The sequence below is a fragment of the Prinia subflava genome, chromosome 22 (genome assembly GCF_021018805.1).
Source record: "Prinia subflava isolate CZ2003 ecotype Zambia chromosome 22, Cam_Psub_1.2, whole genome shotgun sequence".
Lineage (NCBI taxonomy): Eukaryota > Metazoa > Chordata > Aves > Passeriformes > Cisticolidae > Prinia > Prinia subflava.
In genome coordinates this window covers 4,124,909-4,144,329 of record NC_086268.1, presented here as the reverse complement: position 1 = coordinate 4,144,329, position 19,421 = coordinate 4,124,909, and the positions used below count along the sequence as shown (strand labels likewise).

At 53.7% G+C, this 19,421-nt stretch overlaps 1 protein-coding gene across 1 annotated transcript in view; it reads right to left on the bottom strand.

Moving 5' to 3' along the window:
- The window catches only part of OPCML (opioid binding protein/cell adhesion molecule like), a 297,434-nt gene extending 278,227 nt beyond the window's left edge, over positions 1-19,207 (bottom strand). The window contains exon 1 of the mRNA XM_063417962.1: positions 18,902-19,207. Coding sequence (XP_063274032.1) covers positions 18,902-18,962 — 61 coding nt within the window. The 5' untranslated portion in view covers positions 18,963-19,207. The remainder of the gene's footprint in view (positions 1-18,901) is intronic.
- Positions 19,208-19,421: the final 214 nt, after the last annotated feature.

Genomic DNA, 19,421 nt, shown 5'->3' with positions numbered 1-19,421 from the left:
TGGCCCCTGTCCCCCACGGATGGAGAGCGTCCCTCACCCCGCAGCTCCCGCAGCCAGGCTGTGCCTCAGCGCGGGGCTGGAGCGCCGAGCAAAGGGGATTTTGCCTCGCGCATTTTCCTGGCTATTTCTTTCCCCTCCCTTAATGTAGAAAAAGCTTAACGCTCGCTTTGAATTCCTAATACGACCGAGTTCTTTTTTGCCACTTATTTTGTTTTGTCATGCACTACATACAATTACACGTCTCTAATCCGCAAATCCTCCCCCGGTGCTGGAACACGTGCCAAGCCTTTCCTTTCCACGGCCGCCGCATTAAAAGCCTTTGGAGACAAGCTGACATCACGGAGTGTCGGGATGCCCTGGCATCACCCACGGCCACGATTCTCCAGACAGGGAAGCCTCTGATCCCCAAGGATTGGTGTTACAAATGCCCCATCCCTGCCCTGCCTAAAGAGAGGGGCTGCAGACCCTGGAAGTGCAGCCAGGAGTCCTCGCCAGGACTCAATCCCAGAGAAGGAGCCCCCCTCCATCCTGGCTAAAGGAGCTCGGCTCAGCATCTCTGAGACAGAAATCACATTTTGTAAATCTCCCACAGTGAATCAACTCCCCAGTCAGATATGAGCTCAGCAAAAACTGGCAGGCAAATGATCTCATTAATAATCAGCACTATCAGGAGTTTCTGCTTCTCTCAGGCAGCCAAAGAGGCGAGAATTTATCTGGGAATGGGAGCACAGCTACCTGGAACACAAAGTAATTATTGCCCCAAGGTCAGACAGTGGCAGCCGTGCTGGCAGGCGGTGCCCTGCTCACAGTCACCTGCAAAGGGAACACCAAAGATTTGGTGGCCCCTTACGATGCCTGTGCTGGTTCAGACCCGGTTTCCTCATCCACGGGAGTGCCCCCTCCATAAAATCCAGGGGAAGAAGAGCTAAGACTGCCCCCAGCACATAAACCATAATGTAGGCTCTCACCTGGGAGCATCAACCCCTCAACCAAGCCCTGGAGGGGACCAAGGGCCTCCCTGCCATCCCTGCTGTGACACCCAGAGCATTTCAGTGAGGTGTCAATGAGATTTCAATGAGGTATCAATGAGATATCAATGAGATTTCAGTGAGGAATCAATGAGATATCAATGAGATTTCAGTGAGATTTCAGTGAGATTTCAGTGAGATTTCAGTAAGATTTCAGTGAGATTTCAGTGAGATATCAATGAGATTTCAGTGAGATATCAATGGGATTTCACTGAGGTATCAATGAGATTTCACTAAGGTATCAATGAGCAGCGAGGGTACAAACAAATCTGAGAGTTTCCCTCAGTTTTGTGCAGCCTCGCAGCATCTCCCGACCCCGCTCAGGGAAAGAAGGAGTAAGAGAGACATCAATTTCCAGAGCTCTGCTCCAAAATCCGGCCTTCGCCTTTCAAAGCGTAATTTATTCAAGCTGCTTTATTATTGCAGAGCCTGGCGTCGACGGGGGATTATGGAGAGGTCACAGCTGGAGCAATAACAATAATAAGAAAAAACAGTGAAGTCGGGAGAGCATCTTGTGTGAGTTCACCATGCAGCAGGGACTCACTTTTTTTTTTGGAGCCACGGCGTTGGAAAGCACAGGAAGAACATCCCACGTGCCACCAACTTAACACAAAAGTGGCATCCAACAAATCTTTGGGGGAGCAACAGGGACGGGGGCTTCACACCCCCTCTGTTTGTGAACCCAATTAGGCATATGTTGAGGAAAGGGTGTATGTATATTAGATTTTAATTAAGCAGTGTTAATTATAATCTATGAGATGTGCTTACTGCTTATCTGATAATTATGAGAAAGCCAATTTGGCTGCTGGCTTGTGACTAATTAAGTGGAATTAGTAATGATAATTATAGATTTAATTTTTGTTTGCCTTTATTGGCAATGGGGGGGAAAGTGGCTTCCAGGGCTGGGTTGGGCAGGGATGGGAAAAGTCATGGGGAAAGGTCACCACGCCAGGAATTTGGCCCATAGCACAGGGACCTGCCCAGGACTTCCCAGAAAAAGGGGAATTTTGGTGGAAAAAAACCCCAATTTGGCATTAAAAAAGAGTTTTACAGGGAATGCTGATGGAAGCAAAGTTCTCCTAAAAAGCAGCAGCTTCGTGGAAGATTGGGCTGGGCTTTGTCAGCTCATTGCATAGGTCGCCAGAGATTTTTTTTAAAAAATTGGAATCTTAGGCAATTCAGGGAGCTTGACTTTTCCAGCCCACAGAGGGGAATTCCCTGGGGATCTCATCTCTTCCTCCCATGCCCACATGACCCTGACTCCTGTTCTCAAGAAAAAAGAGCATTTTTAGCACTTTTTTCCCCCCCAGTGTAAATTGACAAGGAATAAAAAAACACCAAATCCTGCAAAAACTGCCCAATCCCTGAGAATGGGACTTGCATATTTTAAACATGCCCACAGGTTGTTCTGCCTGGCTGCAATCCTTGAAATACTCATTTTCTGCCCTTTCTGAGCATGCACCGTGTTCAGAGGCTGCCAAATTGACCCAAAACATAAAAGCAAAGCTTTTGTATAAGGCAAAGAATAAAAAACACAGGGAGGGGAAAAAAGGGCAGAGGGGAAAAAAATAAATATATTGCAGCTGGATTTTTTTTTTTAAAGGCTCAGCTAAACTTGCAGCTGCACAGCAGCACGTGGAGCTGTGCAAGCTCAGCTAATGATAATTAAATCTCCTGCTGCAGGGGTGAACAGCAATTTCGCGCTAGGTCTGGTGCCCGGGATGAGAGCTCTCCCGGGAAAAGCCGGAGGGTCGGAGGTGGGGATGCTCTGCCCGCTTCGCCAGGCAGCACCCGGAGCTGGGGATGCTCTGCCCGGCTCCTTCCCGGGAACAGCGTCTCGCATCTCCAGCGCCGAGCTAAATAATACATGGTGATCCCGAGGATGGATTCCAGGCGGAGCGCGGGGAATTAAGAAGACAATGCCGGCTGAATGCATTAAGGCAGCAGCCCCGCTGCAGCCGCGCTCATTTGCGAGGCCCCGCTGCATTCGGGGGTCCCCGCTGCGGCACCCCCGGGTCCTCGGAGAGGACGGGGCAGGGCTGAGCAGCGTGGAAAGAGCCTGACCTGACTGCAAAGCGGCTCTCTGCATCCAGAGCCGGGGTGTTTCAGGGATGCAGCCTCGGGAAGGGGCGGTGGGACCGGGGCGCTGCTCTCCGCACGCCGGCGGAGTCCCTGGACTCTTTGCCCAGCTCCCGCTCGGTTAATTTGGTGCCCAGGGCCCCCGGATCCAAGGAAGCAGCACAGGCAGATCGCTCATGTCACATCAGGAATTTTTCGCCGCGGCAGGCAGGGACACAGCGTGCCAGGAGCCGAGGAAGAGGATTGCATGCAGGTGATGCTGTTTCCTGGAGGAAGCAGGAGTGAAACAAACCCCAACTTTGCATTAAAGCATTAAAGATTATTTGCCAGACAGGCTCTTGCTCTGACCTCTGGTTTAAAGAGCTTAAATGAGAGCAAACTCACAATTTCTGGGGGGTTTTTCCCCCTTTTTTCCATTTCAGCTACTGAAAAATGGGCTTGTTTATAGAGGGAGAAATTCCCCACGAGTCACGCACTATCCAGAACAAAAAATACTGCCAGCATCAGCCTGAAGTGATCGAAACACATGCAAAGATGGACAAAATTTGACCTCATTCCTAATGATGTTCAGAGTTTGTGCAGCCGTGGACATCCCTACAAACTCCCTCCAGGGTTTCCACCTGGGATCCAGCAGCACATCAGGATCCATTAAAACAGGGCATCACCTTTAAGTGCATTTGCTGAATCATCCATTCCAGCTCCTGGACTCGATTTCTCCATGATACATTAAATACTTCCTTTCCTGTCCTAGAGAGCGGTGAGATGCACTGGGAGGAGCACAAATGGTTTTGGCTCTGACTTGATGCTCAGCTCTGCAAGGGAATTGTTCACTTGGAATCCCCTGGCGAGCAAGAGAGCTAAGAGAGGGCAGTGCCCAGCCCTAGAGGGATAAATAATTCTCCATCTCCATGCCAGGGCCTCCTGTTGAACACTTCCACCTGTAGCTGGCAAAGGATGAATCACTGAGCGTTTACCCACCCCTCTGAAATGAGGAGTAATGGGGTTTTAAGAGAATAATGCTTCATAACACTCGGCATTCTGTTGGATAAGGAAAAGACAAGGCAGAAGCCAGGAGCTGATAAAAGCTACAGCTTGTAATTCCGTTGCACCTTCTCTACTCAATAAATGGGTTTCAGTCAGAGCATCTCTTCCATCCAACCCAAAAAGGACCTGAAGGGTAAGTTGATTGCATTGATCGTGCATGCATTTTCCCGGCAGGGAAACTGGCCCAGTCCCTGGCTGCTCCTGTCCAAAGTACTCCACTTACTTATTATGGGAATTTCGCCAGAGCTCCAGGGCCAGGGAGCGGGACGCTACGGGGAATTCATCGCTCGCTGCGTGCTGGGAACATTAAGTGGGAAGGCAGAGCAGGGGGGCATGGCAGCGGCTCAGCTCAGCCTCCTCCCCAGCACAGCCCCTGGCAGACGATCCCTCCTGCCGCGGGTTTTGCCAGCCCCACAGGACTGTCGTTAACCCTTGCAAGAACAGGAGGGCTCCAGGGGGCAGAGCAGCGTGGATGTGCTGAGGCAAACTGCCCTCAGGCTGTGCCCCACGGCCCTGGCAGCACTCACACCTCACATGTGCATCCTTCAGGTGAGAAACTCCCTCTGCATCCTCCCTCCATCCCTCCACCCAGCTGTGACACTGCTCAGGGGTCCAGCCCTGAGCCAAACCATCTCCTCTGCTGCTGCCCACCGCTGTGGGGGCTGCTGGTGTGACCGTGCTCACCCCTAAACCCCTGCCTGTCTTCCCCAGGGAAGAGTGTAAATCCCTTGGTACAAAGCACAAACTCCTCTCAGTAAGATCTCAGTAAGTTGGGAGCCACAGGTTGGAGGGCACTGCCATCCTAAACCAGCCACAGGGAAAGCTGCTGAAACAAAGAATCTGAGCCCAAATTCAGCATCAAATCCCCAAATGGAGCAGAAGGCATTGCACAAGCTCTGTGTCCCAGCTGTCACAACCTTCACCCGGCCGTGTCCCCCCTAAGGGCTGGCACACGTGCCCGGGAGGTGGGAAGGGGACATGCCAGGGAGTACCAGCGCCCCTGCTCCACCGCAGGAATGACATGCAGGACACAGGGCAGGCTGGCAGCCTCGCAGCAGCACTGCCCAGCCAGGGGAGATGGGCCGGGGTGCCTGGGTTTGCTAATTAACCCCGGGGCAATGCCCTGCCCACAGCGCAGCGCTCCTCCGACAGAGCTGCCCCCTCCTCTCCCGGCAGGAGGCTGAGCCGTGCCTTGCCAGAGTGTCTTCGAAGGAGAAGGCTATCAGCTCCAAACAGCCGAGACCTTTAGCTCAAATCCATTAATCCTCTTTATTAAACCCGGGTCACCTCTGAGTCCTGGCAAATTAACCAGCATCTCCCCACTGCAAGTACATCAAGAGGAAACGCGCTGTACAGCGCCTGTAATTTTCATGGACCAGGGCTCGGAGGTCAGAGGGCTTCCCGGGCTCCAGTCTCTGCCTTTGTCAATTTAAAAGGGAACATCGGCTTGTGCTTGTATAAATTACCAGAGAGGCAGAGCAGGGGCCCGGGGCGCTCGCAGGGCGCTCTGCCGGCTCCAGCCGTGTCACTGCCCCTCCCCGGCCCGGGGACAGGAGCAGGGGACAGTGGTGCCACTGCCCCTCCCCGGCCCGGGGACAGGAGCAGGGGACAGCGGTGACACTGCCCCTTCCCGGTCTGGGGACAGGAACAAGGACAGCGGTGCCACTGCCCCTCCCCAGCCCGGGGACAGGATCTGGGGGCGGTGGTGCCACTGCCCCTCCCAGGCCCGAGGAACAGGAGGGGACAGGAGCAGGGGACAGTGGTGCCACCGCCCCTATCCAGCCCGGGGACAGGACCAGAGGACAGGGGTGACACTGCCCCTCTCCAGCCCAGGGACAGGATCAGGGGACAGTGGTGCCACTGCCCCTCCCCAGCCCGGGGACAGGATCAGGGGACAGCAAGGCCACTAGCACCGAGTCCCCTGAGGGGACAAATGGGGCTGGGGGTATCCTCCAAACAGTTGGGCAGGCAGGGCACCGCGCTTGGCATCCTCCAAGGCTGCCTTGGCCACGTGCCTTCTTACTGCCTCTAATAAATGGCACATCCCTGGTGCCAGCCCAGCTGGGTAGCAACAGAAAGGGAGACTGGAAGGGCTTTGCTCCAGCTCAGAAGTGGGTGGAAAATTGCTGCCTTGTTGCCTGAAATTCCACCATTTGAAACATCTCCCCCTTTCTGCGTTGTCCTGTTGGAGCCACTCTACTCTGAGTGCTCACCAAGCCAGCACCAAAGCCACAGCAGCTCTGGTTCTGAAAAGCCAAGGGCATTTAGCTGGGCTGGGGAAGACCTGGGGCCAAATCCCTTATAAAAACTAATTATACACCTATTAGAAGAGCTACGAAAGAGAAAGCCAGCCCAGCCTAGCCTGGGGAAGAACTCTGTGTGGGCTGAGGGATAAGGGCAGCACGGGGATCAGAGGTCACAGCACTCCCTTCCTCAAATGGGTCTCCTCCTGCTCCTAGAAAGAGCATCCTCAAGATAAGGAAGGCTCCCAGAGCCAAGTAAAGAGCTCTCCTACACTCTGTGAGTGAAGATAACAAAAAACCCATTTTTCATGGGGAAAAAAAAATGTGGGAAAATTTCCAAGCGGCTCCCTAAGAGCTGTAAGCGTCACATCTATTCCCCTAAGACAGCTCCACACCTGACACTTCCCAGCACACTCTCCATCCGTAGCTTCACCACAGGGCTATAAATCCAGTGGCTTTGGCTGAAGCTGCTGTGGTTTTACACCAGCCTAAGCCAGCAGAGACTGAGCTGGGGAGCCAAGATCCAAAGGCTGGGATGCTCACCCTTAACTCAGTCCAACAGCAAGAGGAGTTTTCAACCTGGGGCTGAGATGCAGCTGGGATTAACACACAGCACCTCAAATCTCTCAGCCATCAGCTTGTATCACAGCTTTAGTTTTTTATTGAAAGCATCACTTCTTGCTGTATTTAATCACGGCAAGGTCATTTCAGTGACACTTGTCAGCATCCTGGCCAAGGAGCCAGAGGAGCAGAGCCCTGGCCTGCTGGCCAGATAAAAGGAGGAGATGCTGGGTTTCATTTCCTTGTTTTCAGCTGAGAGGTGCCCACCTCGGTGTGCAGATTAAGGTGTGGGTGGGCCAGTGTCAGCCCCCCATGGGCAGGGATGGGAAGCTGCCGCTTGCTCTGCTCATCAGGAGCCCCGAGGAGAGAAATTGCATAGTTCTCCCTGCGGCCCTCTGCCCACCTCGAACCAATTTCTGCTCCTTTTAATTCAATTCAGCTCCTCCTGACCCTGGCTGGCTGGAGTTGCAGAGTTTCTCTCAACAGATAGCACCAATTACAGAGGTGTGAAAATGGAAGGCTTTCAATTCGGAGAACAAACCCAAGAAACTGGGACTTTATTGAACTGAGAATCAGGGGGTGGGGAAGGGGGAGCAGGCAGGGGCATGGGCTCAGCAATATCACCTGTGCTCGCTCTAAAAGCCAAATTCTGGGGCTGATCCCTCCACGGGCGAAGGCAGCCCCAGGGGCTGGGGTGGCAGATGCCAGGAGAGGGGTGGGTTCAGGTGTGCAGAGGGTTCCTGGAGATGAGGGATGTGGAACCCAGAGCTGCATCCCTGGCACGCTGCCTCACTTGTTAGTGGCTGCATGCAGCTGCATCCCCCACCAGGCTGGTTCCAGACCCTGGGGATCAGATCCCACACATCTGACACAAACTGGGTTTGCTTCCCCACAGCAGATCCTGGCTGGACTGACTCTGCAGCACCTGCAGCCCAATCCAGCACTAGGCACAGCAGCGCCTCCCTCCACACCACTCTGGGTGTGACACCGCTTTCTGTCCTCCCACAAAGCCAGGGACTGTGGGTCAAGCCTCTGGGAACACAAGTGGCAGCATGAGCCTGGTCAGATCTGGGTGGGAGGGCTCTGGCAGGATGGTGGAGCTGCCTGACAGCCTCAGCAGCGAGATCAGCACATGGACTGACTTTATAAAAACTGCACAGTACAGCCTGTGATGATCAGAGCGTCCCCAGACAAAAGCAGGAATGTTCAGTTCATGGGAAGGAGGATAAGCACTTCCCTGAGCTGAGCTCACTGAAGCTCTTTGCCCAACATGCCCTGATGCTAAAAAAAATTCAAAAAGCTGAAGTAAGAAGTCCTAGATGCCCAGGAGAGAAAATGGGGTTACTCTTACGGAAAGCAGAACCACTAAATAGGGCCCTCCCCACCATCTCTGGATGCTTCCAGGTACCTGACGGGCTGTAAGGATGCAAAAAATCCTCCCCCAGACCTGAAAATGCCCCCATCTCCTGTCCTGTCTCCACCTGACTGGTCAGACATCAGCACAATGCCCGTGTGCCAACCAAGCCCAGGGGCTCCCTTTAATCCAGACACTGGAGACTTCTCCAGACTTGTCCCCATCCCTGGAGGTGTTCAAAGCCAGGCAACCTGGCCCAGTGAAAGATGTCCCTGCCCATGGTGAGGATGTGGGATGAGATGATCTTTAAGGTCCCTTCCAACCCAATCCATTCTGTGATTCTGTGATTCCCTTCCTCAATGAGGAAAACCTCACATGGCAAAGCTCTGCCTCCCAGGCCAACACACAAAGGGCAAGGGGGTCCTCTCAGTCTGAACTGTGAACAACTGGCTGGAACATCTGAGCATGATCAGCATCTCCTTGCAAATCCCAGAACTGCAGGGGGGCCACCAAAAGAAAGCAGTGGCTCATTCCTGCCTCTCTCCCAAGAGTTCCATGACTCAGAGCAGCTCCCTGTCCCAATATCCCATCTATCCCTCCCCTCTGGCAGTGGGAAGCCATTCCCTGTGTCCTGTCCCTCCAGGCTTTCCTGCCTGGCAGATTCCCAGAGCTCAGGGCTGTTCCTGCAGCATCTGCTGACAGATGCGAAAACAGAATCCTGGAATGGTTTGGGTTGGAAGGAACCTCAAAGTCCATCCCATTCCACTCCTGCCATGGGCTAGGACACCTTCCACCATCCCAGAGTGCTCCAGCCTGGCCTTGGACACTTCCAGGGATCCAGGGGCAGCCACAGCTTCTCTGGGAATTCCATCCCAGCCCTCCCCACCCTCACAGGGAGGAACTCCTTCCAAATATCCCACCCTTCCCTGCCTCTTGAAGCCATTCCCTGTGTCCTGTCCCTCCAGTCCTTCCCGCCCAGCAGATTCCCAGCACCCAAAGCTGCTCCTACAGCACCCACAGATGGATGGAAAAACCCAATCACGGAATGGTTTGGATCAGAAGAGACCTCCAAGCCCATGCAGTGGTTTCCAAGCCAGCGCACGGCACCTCCTGTGCCTGCAGCCAAGCTGTGGCCGCAGCTCCTGCAGCACTGCCCATAAATCCTGGAGCCCGGTAAACAGCGGAATTACGGCGCCCCGCCATTGCTTAGCTGCCTTTGACACTAATTGCTCTGCGGAGTGTGTGCAACTGGCAACACCTTATTAAAAGTGAAATATATTATACTGTCCACTCATTGCGACTTTATAAAGATAAAGTGTCCCGAGGACCCGGAGAGGCTGGCAAAGGCAGCGGCCCTCGAGCGGCCAGAGGATGCTGCAGCGCACGCAGCCGAGGCAGGGCAGGCACTGACAGGACAAATGTGTGCTCCCCCTGAAATTCCAAAGAGCATTTCCATCTGGAAATGACCAAGGGCTGAGTGAAGAGCGTGCTTGAGGATTTGCTCCTCTGTTCATCTCCTCCTTTCAGCTCCGGGATCATCACTCTCAAACCTCAAGGGAAAGACAGGCAAAGATGCAACGTGAAAGGGCAGGGGGATCAATCCCTGTGCTGCCTTCCTGCCAGCCTGGAGAGGAGCAGAGGGTGCCCCTCAATCACAAAGTCAGGCTGTGTAGGAATAGGATAAAAAGCTAGTCTGTCATCTTTTCTAAGTGCAGCTAACAAGCAATCTGTAAGTTCCCATACGAAGCTATTTTGAGAATGAGAAGTTCCTTTAACACAACAATCTATTCTGAGGGTGAAAAATAAGTGCACCTGCAATAACAAGGGATTTGTCCCATGAGAATCAGTAAAGAAAATATGTAAACAATCCAACAATAGATAGATTTGATGGACAAATAAAATGTCTTTTACTAACCAATAGAATAATTAACAAGAAAACTATTAAACAAATTAGAAGTTGCCCTTGAGGTTTGAAAAAACTGTGTAAAAGACAGCATGGGGCCATAATAAAGATCCTTCTGAACCTTTATGGTGTCCTTCTATGTGTCATGACTGCCCTAACAATGACCAGGCTGATCATGAATTCACATTTCCCTACTTCCAGACATCGCTGCCTGAACTGTGGAACAGACTCTCCTGCCAGGACACAAACTGGGGCATCCAAGTGCAGGCCCAAGAGCCTGGTGATGCTGCAGCTCCCTGCCAGCCCAGTACAGGGATTTTAGCACCCAGTGCATTGATCCTGCACTCTTTCTCCTGCGTTTCTCAAAGCAGGAAGATGAACTGCAGTGTTTCACAAGTTAAAACGCACTTCAGATTTGGAGCTACAGCAAGAACACGTCTCTTAACATGTGTCTCTGCACATGCCTTGGGCAAGTCATTTTCCCTCTTTATTCCTTGGCTCCCCTGTCTGCAAAAACAGGTACAATGAAATTTCTCCGTGAAGTATTTCAAGATCCACTGGAAACAACCACTGTGTGAGAATGAGACCTGGTATCACCGAGTTTCAGCAATAAACGTTTTGATCCAGGCCCCCCGGCCTCGTCTCACCAGGTAATTTTGGAAATATTTTTGGGTTTATTTTGAATTGATGGGCTATTTCTGGTTGGGAACACGACAGACAGGAGGAAGGCAGACACAGGGGATGCCATCAAAGGTGCTTTTGCAGCCTGCAGTGCTCACAGAGGAGTGGTGAGCAGAGTGGGCACAGAAGCTCACCCATGCGGGGTAAAAATCAGCTTCTGAGGACTTCTTCCCAATAAAATTGAGATATTCCCAGGCACATCACAAAAGCCATGACATCTACATCCCTCCTATACCACGGAGAGTACAGACAATATTATTTATCACTTATTGGTCATCTCCCTTGTGGCAGAGAGGAGAGACCCACCTTCCACAGCCCACGTGGTGCAGAAACACAGCCTGCATCCCACTTTGATTCCTGGAGGAAACAGCACGTCCTCAGCAATGGATCTGAAATATCCGGAGTCTTTGGTTCAACAAGTTCAGATCCAGGCAGGATCAATACCTTCTCACTCCTGAGGTATCAGCAGGTAATTGGGTATCGTGCAGTGATGAGTAACCTAGTTTGCTCAGAAACTGCAAACTTTAATCTTCATCCATTCCTGGTACATAGAATAGCGAGGGAGGAACAGATCAAAGGAGAACAGATCAAATTCAGCTGCATTTGGACTCAGATTGCAGAAAAAAGGACTCATTCTTAAGCAAAATGGCTCAGGCTTCTGAGGTTCAGCACCTTCAGACACTCGAGTATAACACAAAGCAGAGAAGTTTCCACTTCTCCAGTGCAGCCACCTGTAACCCCAGAGCCACCTCACCCAGGGTTTAGGCTGCTCTTGACCCCCCAGCTTGGACCAGAGCCCTCTCCAGGTTCACAACACAGCATCTGAGCACCTCAACCTCTCCAAATATCAACAACTCCCACCCCAGCCCTCTCCCCTTTTCCCTTTTCCAGCCCTGCAATGCCCATGGCACCAGCCCTGGTGCAGGCAAGGAGAAGCTGGCCCAGCTTTCCAAGCAGGACGGTCCTACCTTGCTGTAGGAAGTTCCCACCTCTGCCATGGGAAGGAGAAGTGCCAAGGTAGACTTATGGGCAGAGTGAGACAGAAAAGCACCAGGGGCAGCAGAACAACCTATTTGACAGATTTCCCTGGCGATCAAAGCTAACTTTGCTGAGAGCTTTTGACATCTGATTAATTACGTGGCACTGGCTCGCCTGAAAATCCCGAGTTTCCGGCAGCCCTCAGCGGCCAAACCCGCCTCCCCTGGTGCCAGCAGAGGAGGGGATGGCAGGAGGTGGCTTTGCCAAAAGCCCTGGCCCGTCCCTGGGAGGAAGGAGATAAGGAGGGTGAGGGAGGGCTGGGGCAGAGCCCCTTTGTCTGAGGTGCCTTTTGTCACGGGGAGATAGCAGGACGCTGCCGTGCGCTGACATTTCGGTGACCAAATTAAAATGCACCGCCGCAGAGACTAAATGTCATTAGCCTCATTAGAAGCGATTGCATTAAAAATAAACAACCAAAAGGAGGAAAAAAATAAATAAATAAAGCGGAAATTAGCCAACACCATTAAATAAAGTAAATAAATGGGGAGATCCTCCATGGACTGCGCAGCCGATGCCGATGGAGCTGTGAGTTGGGAAGGGGAGCAATAGGAGCACCCAACATCTCCACGGGCTCTGCTGCCACCCTGCACTGTGATGAGACAAGTCCACTGCTGGTGTGGCCCCAAATGGAGCTGCCCCTTTGGGAGAAGTCTGTGGGGTCTTTGGAGCTTCCAGACAGCTCCAGGTTGGCTTTAAGGACCTCAATGCCCATGTCCCCCAGGGCTGGCACTGCGGGCACTGCTGTGCCAGCACCTCTGCATCCTGAGGGATGCACCTTGTGTGCTGCCCTACAGGAAGGAGGATTTTTTTAGCATCACCCAGGTTTCTCTGGGATGCATCCCAGTCAATTACTGGCCAACACCAACCGCATTTGGCTGATGCTCTGTGACAAGACGCCACACGAGGTGGAAGGCTTGGTGAAAGAAGTGCCACTTTGTCCTTGCAGAGAGAGGAATTTTTCCTCTAACCCCTCTTGCTATGCAAACACTATTTCCTTTGGGGCGGGAGAAGTCATCAGAAGGCCCTTGCAAGATCCTGCTTATGACAGAGCAGATTTGAAAGCCCAGAGATCTCCTTCCCCCTCCTTCCCTTCTGTCAAAAATTATAATCATCATTTTCCAGCTTGCTGAACAATCAAAGTGTGGCCTATATTCGCTGGAGCTCCTTCCACATGCTGCATGCATAGCAACAAGTCCAGGAAACAAAAGCCAGAAGTAAACAGTTGGGAGAGAGGAGGCAAAGGGCTGGCAGGGGGACAGCAAAGGGACAGTGCTTGGAAAACACATCAGGCACAGCCTGGTTCAGCCCAGCCTCACCAGTTTGGAGCTGCTCTGAGGGTCAAAGCCCCACGTGAAGACCTCTTCTTCCATCCCCTGCAAGAAGCATGGGACCACACGTGCCTGGGAAGCTTGGTTAGTGGAAAATGCAGTGCCAGAAGGAAGCCCAAACCCTCCTGCTGCAGGGTCAGCTGGTCCTCGTGTGGCTGAGGAGCCAGGAGGAGCAACACACGGGGTGAATCCCGTAGGACAAAGCCATGTGGAGCACAAGTGACCCCAGCTGCCCTCCTGGGAATCCCATATCCACTGGAAAACCCCACGAGTGCACCAGTTCTGCTCAACTCTACAGACATCCCCCATGGCTTTGCTGTCCAGGGATCTGAGCTGATGAGGTCCCGCCCCAGCATCCCATCCTGAAGTGCAGAGCTCACAGGGAAGCCTTCCTGGCCCAGCCCTTCCCTGCACTTCAGTCTCCAGAGCAGTCAATCCAGCACTTTTCACTAGCGCTGAATTCACAGAAAAGTAAACCTAAAAATATCTCCTCTTTTTCCCCCTTCCTCGCCTCATCTCACACGTGTCCCCGGCGCACATGACTCTGCCGCACAGGCAACAGGTTCAACTTCCCAAAAGCAGCTCCTCCCAAGGGGGGGTGGCTCTCAACACTGGTGGGTCCCTGCAGTACCTGAGAGTCCCAAACCACTGCCCTCAGCCACCCCTCGCTGTCTGGACCTAAGCTGGGACTAGAGGGAGAATCCCCCAGCTCCCACTCAGCCAGACCCCACAACTGCTCCCGTGTCCGTCTGTTCACAAGGGTGACACATCGCTGCCACTCCCACCGGAGAAGCCACCTCGCCTGGTCACACGGAGAGGGTGAAAACACAATCCCAGAGCTTTGGAGGAGCAGGCAGGAAAGTGTTTCTTCCCTCCAAGCACGAAACGAAGAGGAGCTCCCTGGAAAAACCCACCCACGGAGCAGCAAGTGTCAAAGCCACCTCTGTTATGTGCTGTTGCCGCATTGGTAATTATAAGTACCGTGCCTTCATTAGGGAAAGATGACTGGGAGGCAAGGGGATTTGCAGAAAAGCTGTTATTATTTTTAAGTTTAAACAAAAAGGACGAGTGTGACAGCTGAAATCACTCCCCATCCTGCACATGCCAGGAGCCAAGAGCATCTCAGGGGATGCTCAGAAAGCAAGAAGGGTTCAGGATCAGTGCTCAGCTTTGCCTAACTGGGGAGGAGAAAGGCAGGGCTGCAAAGCTGAGGGTGACCCCAGGGTCATGAAGGAGATTACAGATAAAAACCAACAGGTTTTCCTCTATCCCCACCTGACTGCAGCAGAAGAATCCTCCCGGGTACTCCCCAAACCTGTCCAGGGTTCATCTCAGCACCCTGACAGCCCCACTCACTGACTCTGGTTTCTTACCAAGCAAAGCACAAACTCCGAATTTCATATTCAAGTGTAAAAGATGAACACAGCTGTTTATGCAGCTCAAAATTCGCCATAACCAAATATTCAAGCCTTTGGAGGAGATTTTCAAAGGCGCCAGTCAAGGCACAGAGCTCCCATCGGTGCCTTTGAAACATCTCTCCCTTTTCAGTTTTTCACAGGGATTCGCACCAGCAAAAGCTCCTCCACCCGGCCGCCTGCAACCGCGGAATGCACAAAGGAGACGCTGTCAAAGAGAAGCTGCTGGAAAATGCAAAGCAAGGTTCAGCACTTTGGGGCATCCTGAAAGGCAGCTGCCACAGCCACCGGCCCCCCGGAACCCGCAGCCCCCAGGGCAAATTGTTCTGAGAACTTGCACTGGGGGGGTTTGCAGGGAGCAAGAGCTGCGTGTGCCTCCTCTCCTGTCACGCTCCCTCCCCACATCCTTTGGAAATGACAGCGAGTGCTGCTCCTCCCCAGCAGAATTAAAACATCCTCTAAGAGGCCAGCATCAACCTTCTCCCTGTACTGGGAGTCAGGAGATGGAGAAATCACCCCCTGACAGGGAAATTACGGGCCAAGGCTCAGGGAGAGGCAGAGGAAGAGCAGACGGTGTTTTTGGACTCACACCCCATCCTGCTGGGACATCTTCCCCAGCTTCCCTGACTCCTGATGGTTGCAGTGCCTTATCCACACCTATCCCCAGCCTTTGGGAGAGCACAGAAAATCCCTTTAAGCCCCTCTTGCTCATATTGAAATGACACTAAAGCAGAACTAATGTGCTCCAGGTACTTATTCTCAGGCTTAGTTGCAGGGATCAGCAGCCCTCCACCAGCCCGGCATCCCCCACCAGAGAGAGGTGACGGTCATGTCACAGGCAGTGGGAAAAGGATGCTCCTGCAGCAGGGACCCCTTAAGGAAGGCATGGGAAGGTGTTTTTAATGCCTGCAGTGTCTATTTTGTGAATTTAGATGGGTTTTACAACCACCACCACAGGCAGGCTGCCCCAGCACGGGTGAAGTCACACAGAGTCTCTGGGAGGATGCAGGGAGCAGGTCCTGGGTGCAAGGGTGACAGTGGAGCACTGAGGGACACCCCAAGCTCTACAAGCTTCACCTTGATCCCAGTGCCCTGGAGCAGTGAAAAGCGGTATTGTCCATCTCCCCCTGCACTGCCAGATTTTCTGACCACTGCCATGACAAGTAATTTCCCCCAGCCTGCAAAGGCAGCGATATAAATGTCTAAAGAGGCTGATGAGCATTGATTTTTGCCACTTGTAGAGCCATGATGTCACCCTGCAAGCTCAAATAGATTCCCGCCCTGCCCCGAATTCATTCTCCATCACAGCCCCCCCCTCATGTGAAAACAGCAGCACCCACGATGCCCAGCAGTTCAAAGCATTTGCCAACAGCCTGACAATTAAATTACCCACTCACCTCCCCGTCCTGCAGTGCTGGGCTCATTAAAAACCCTCAGCATCCTTCCCACCTCAGAGAGCAACCCATGTCCAGGAGCCCGCCTCCCCCAAGGCTCCAGATGACAACAACGTCAAGCCTTCAAAATTATTTTAGATAGAAACTTGTCTCACGAAGAAATAAAAAGCTGCAGAGTAAGACACTCTCCATGACCAGAGGGGTCAGGGTTTCATTATTGCATTAACCTTTCGTGTCTTTAGATTCCACGAGAGTAAATTAGTAACGAGATGACACGAGACCCAATGGGAAAAATGCATCTTTCCTAACAAAAATAAGAGGAGGGGGGTAGGACAGAGGTGGGAGCAGGAGAAAGAGGAAAAACTGGCAAATAAGCTATTACAGCTAATAATAACTTTGCGATGCTATTTTCTGCAGGAGCCTTCAAGTTGTGATGTTTCCCTTCACTCTAATTACACCTTCTAAAAGCAGGTTCCCTTCTCACTTTAACCACCCCGTGTGAAACTCCCGCAGGATTCGGATAAAAACGGAAAGGGAAGGAGTTGGCACTTCAGAAACAGCCTCTGCATATCCCAGGGGAGCGTCACCTGCATTAAACCCTTGGGATTACACCTGCAAATAATAAACAGCCAAAAAAACCCACTTTGGGAAGGTGCAGGCTCCAAAGGACAGCAGGGACCATTCACTTTCCCTCTGCCATCCATGACTTTGCCAACAGGACTTGTGTTCCAGCCCATGGCAGTGAAACCATGACTGAAATCACTGCTGGGACAGGTTGGGCAGGGAGGGAAAACATCCAACCTCTGCAAGCCAGGCACAAATGAAAAGGATTGGAGACGTTCAAATCCAGGGCAGGAAGGCAAAGCACCGAGCAGCCCAGAGTATTTCCCTCCCTCTAATGCAGGCAGAAGGGTTTGGATTGATGGATTAAGGGCTGAGCCCAGCCAGGCAGTCCTGGGCTGGTTTAGCTCAGGGGACATCCAAAGCCAAAGCAGATATTGCTGCCTAATGGAAATAAGAAGGGAAAGCTACAACTGCATAAGTGTGGATCAAGATGCCTCTCCCAAGTTTTCAGGGCTTAAATGCAGGGGCTTTTCCCTTCCCTGGCACACACAGAGGCCAGAGCCAGCCCAGGCCTTGGCTTGCCCTTGGCCCAAACAGCCACATCCTGAGGAAGCTGCAGCAGGGCACTGGCAAACAGCAAATGCGCCCTGTCAGGGCTCTGCCAGCTCCTGCAGCTTAAGGACATTTTGATGACAGCCCATCAAGAGTCACACATCCTCCCATTTGGCCCACACAGCTGCTTCCATGCATTTCTCTGCAATTCCAACCCACAGAACCTCATCCAGCAAGAGGGTGAAAGAGCCAATGCTCTGCTCAGCACAGCCTTGCTGAGGCACGCCTGTCCCCACACCAGGCACACCCGCCCTGTCCTGCTGAACATCTATTTTCAAAAAAAAAAACCCCTTTACATGCACAAAGTCAGGCAGCTCACACAGCCACGGCTCCCTCGTGCTCACGTCTAAACTACAGATGCACCATTTTGGTTTCTGCTGCTGCTGAGGAGCTCGAGGCTCTGCTGCCAGGGGTTCTCCACCACTCCTCCCCAACAGCCAAAGCTCAGCCCAGGGGACAGCGCTGACCCCAGTGCTGATGCTCATCCCAGCCCTCTGCCATCCCACAGAGGGGCACCCAGCCCATTCCAGGGGGTCTTGTACCCCCTGATGTTCTCACTGCACTGTGACAGCTCCCCAGGACCTCAGGATGTGGCTGCTCTCATGGCACAAGCCTCCACCAGCAAGTTTCAACCCAAGAACCCTCACATTCAGCACTGCTGTGGGCAGAGCTGTTCACCAGCTGTGGCACGAGCAACCTCTCCCCAGCCAGCCTCACCCTCTTGCCACACACCAGCCCTGCACAGCAGAGTGCTGCACCTGAACCCCGGGCAGCTGCTGAAATCACAGCTCTGCCCTCCCGAGTCGTGCAGAATTCCCCCTGGCACACAGAAAAACACAGGTTGGGTTAAGATCGGGTCCGAGCCTCAATACCCAGTCTGCTTGCACGGGGATGATAATTTCCAGCTGCTAAAAGTGCACATCATCATCAAAAATCCGCCGGTGACTCCCTCCCCGCGGTGCTCGGCTCTGCTGTCCACCCCCGTCACCCCGCCGGCATCAGCACGGAGCCAGCGCCGGATCCAGAGGCAGCATCTCCCCCTGGAGAGCCGCGGGGACGAGGGCAGCGCACATTTCGGGAGCCACCCGCTCCGTTCACCGAGGCTGCGGCACCGGCACGGCCTCCCCGAGTGCCTGGATTGGGGCGGGGGGCTCATTTCCACTTGTGAAAGGGAGCGAGGGGAAGGCACCGAGTTTGCCCGGCAGGAATCGGGGAAGCACGGATGAGGGGAGCCCAGGGAACAGCGTGACAGCTCTTAGAAGAGGGAGGGCACAGCAGGTGCCCGGCTCCGAAGGGGAAAAACTGCATGAGCCCATCATTTCGAGGCAGAGGTTGCCCGAGGGGACAGACCCTGCCCGGCTCGGGGGCTGCCGAGCGGTCCCGGCCAGCCCCCACTGCAGGTGCCGGCACCGCTCAGGTACTGGACCCACCTGAGGGTCCAGCACGGCTCCGGCGCCCCTCACTGGGAGCACTGGGAGCACTGGGAGCACTGGGAGGAATCCCCCGCTGCAGAGCAACTCGCTGCCTGCCTGCCTGTGCGCGTTCGTGCGCGATGTGCGCGGAGCCCGGCTCCCCTGCGCGCAGAGCCCGCTCGGCTCTCCCACCCTGCCCCTGCCCCTGCCCTCCCACCCGCCGGAGAAAAAGCTTCCTGCGCTACCTGGGATGAAGAGCAGGGCAGTGGTGGCCGTGAAGACGATCCAGCAGGCGGGATGGTTCATCTTGGAGCTGCGGTGGGCGAGCGGCTGCGCCGCTTGCTGCTTGCTGCTGCCGCCGCTGCTCTTGGTCTGCGCTGAATTCTGAGCAGGTTTAAATCCAATGTTTGCAGAGGGAGGGAGACGGAGTTAGCGAGCTGGAGAGAGGGGGAGAGACGGGAGCGGGCAGCCGGCGTGTCTGATCTCCCCTTGCACACGCACACGCGCTCGCACACAACTGGCAGCAGGAGCACCGGGCTCCGTGCGTGCACCGGGAGCGCAGACCTCCTACCGGGCACCCATTGGCTCAGGATGCTGACTGACACACGCACACCCGCTCTCCTGCGGGCTCCACTCCGCAACCAGGGAGTTAAATGCAGGCATCGACCCCCCGAGCAGCCCTCCCGGCACCAGCTGGTGCCCGGGATGCAGGGAGAAGCTCTGGGATGGAGGGAGCAGCTCTGGGATGGACAGAGCAGCTCTGGG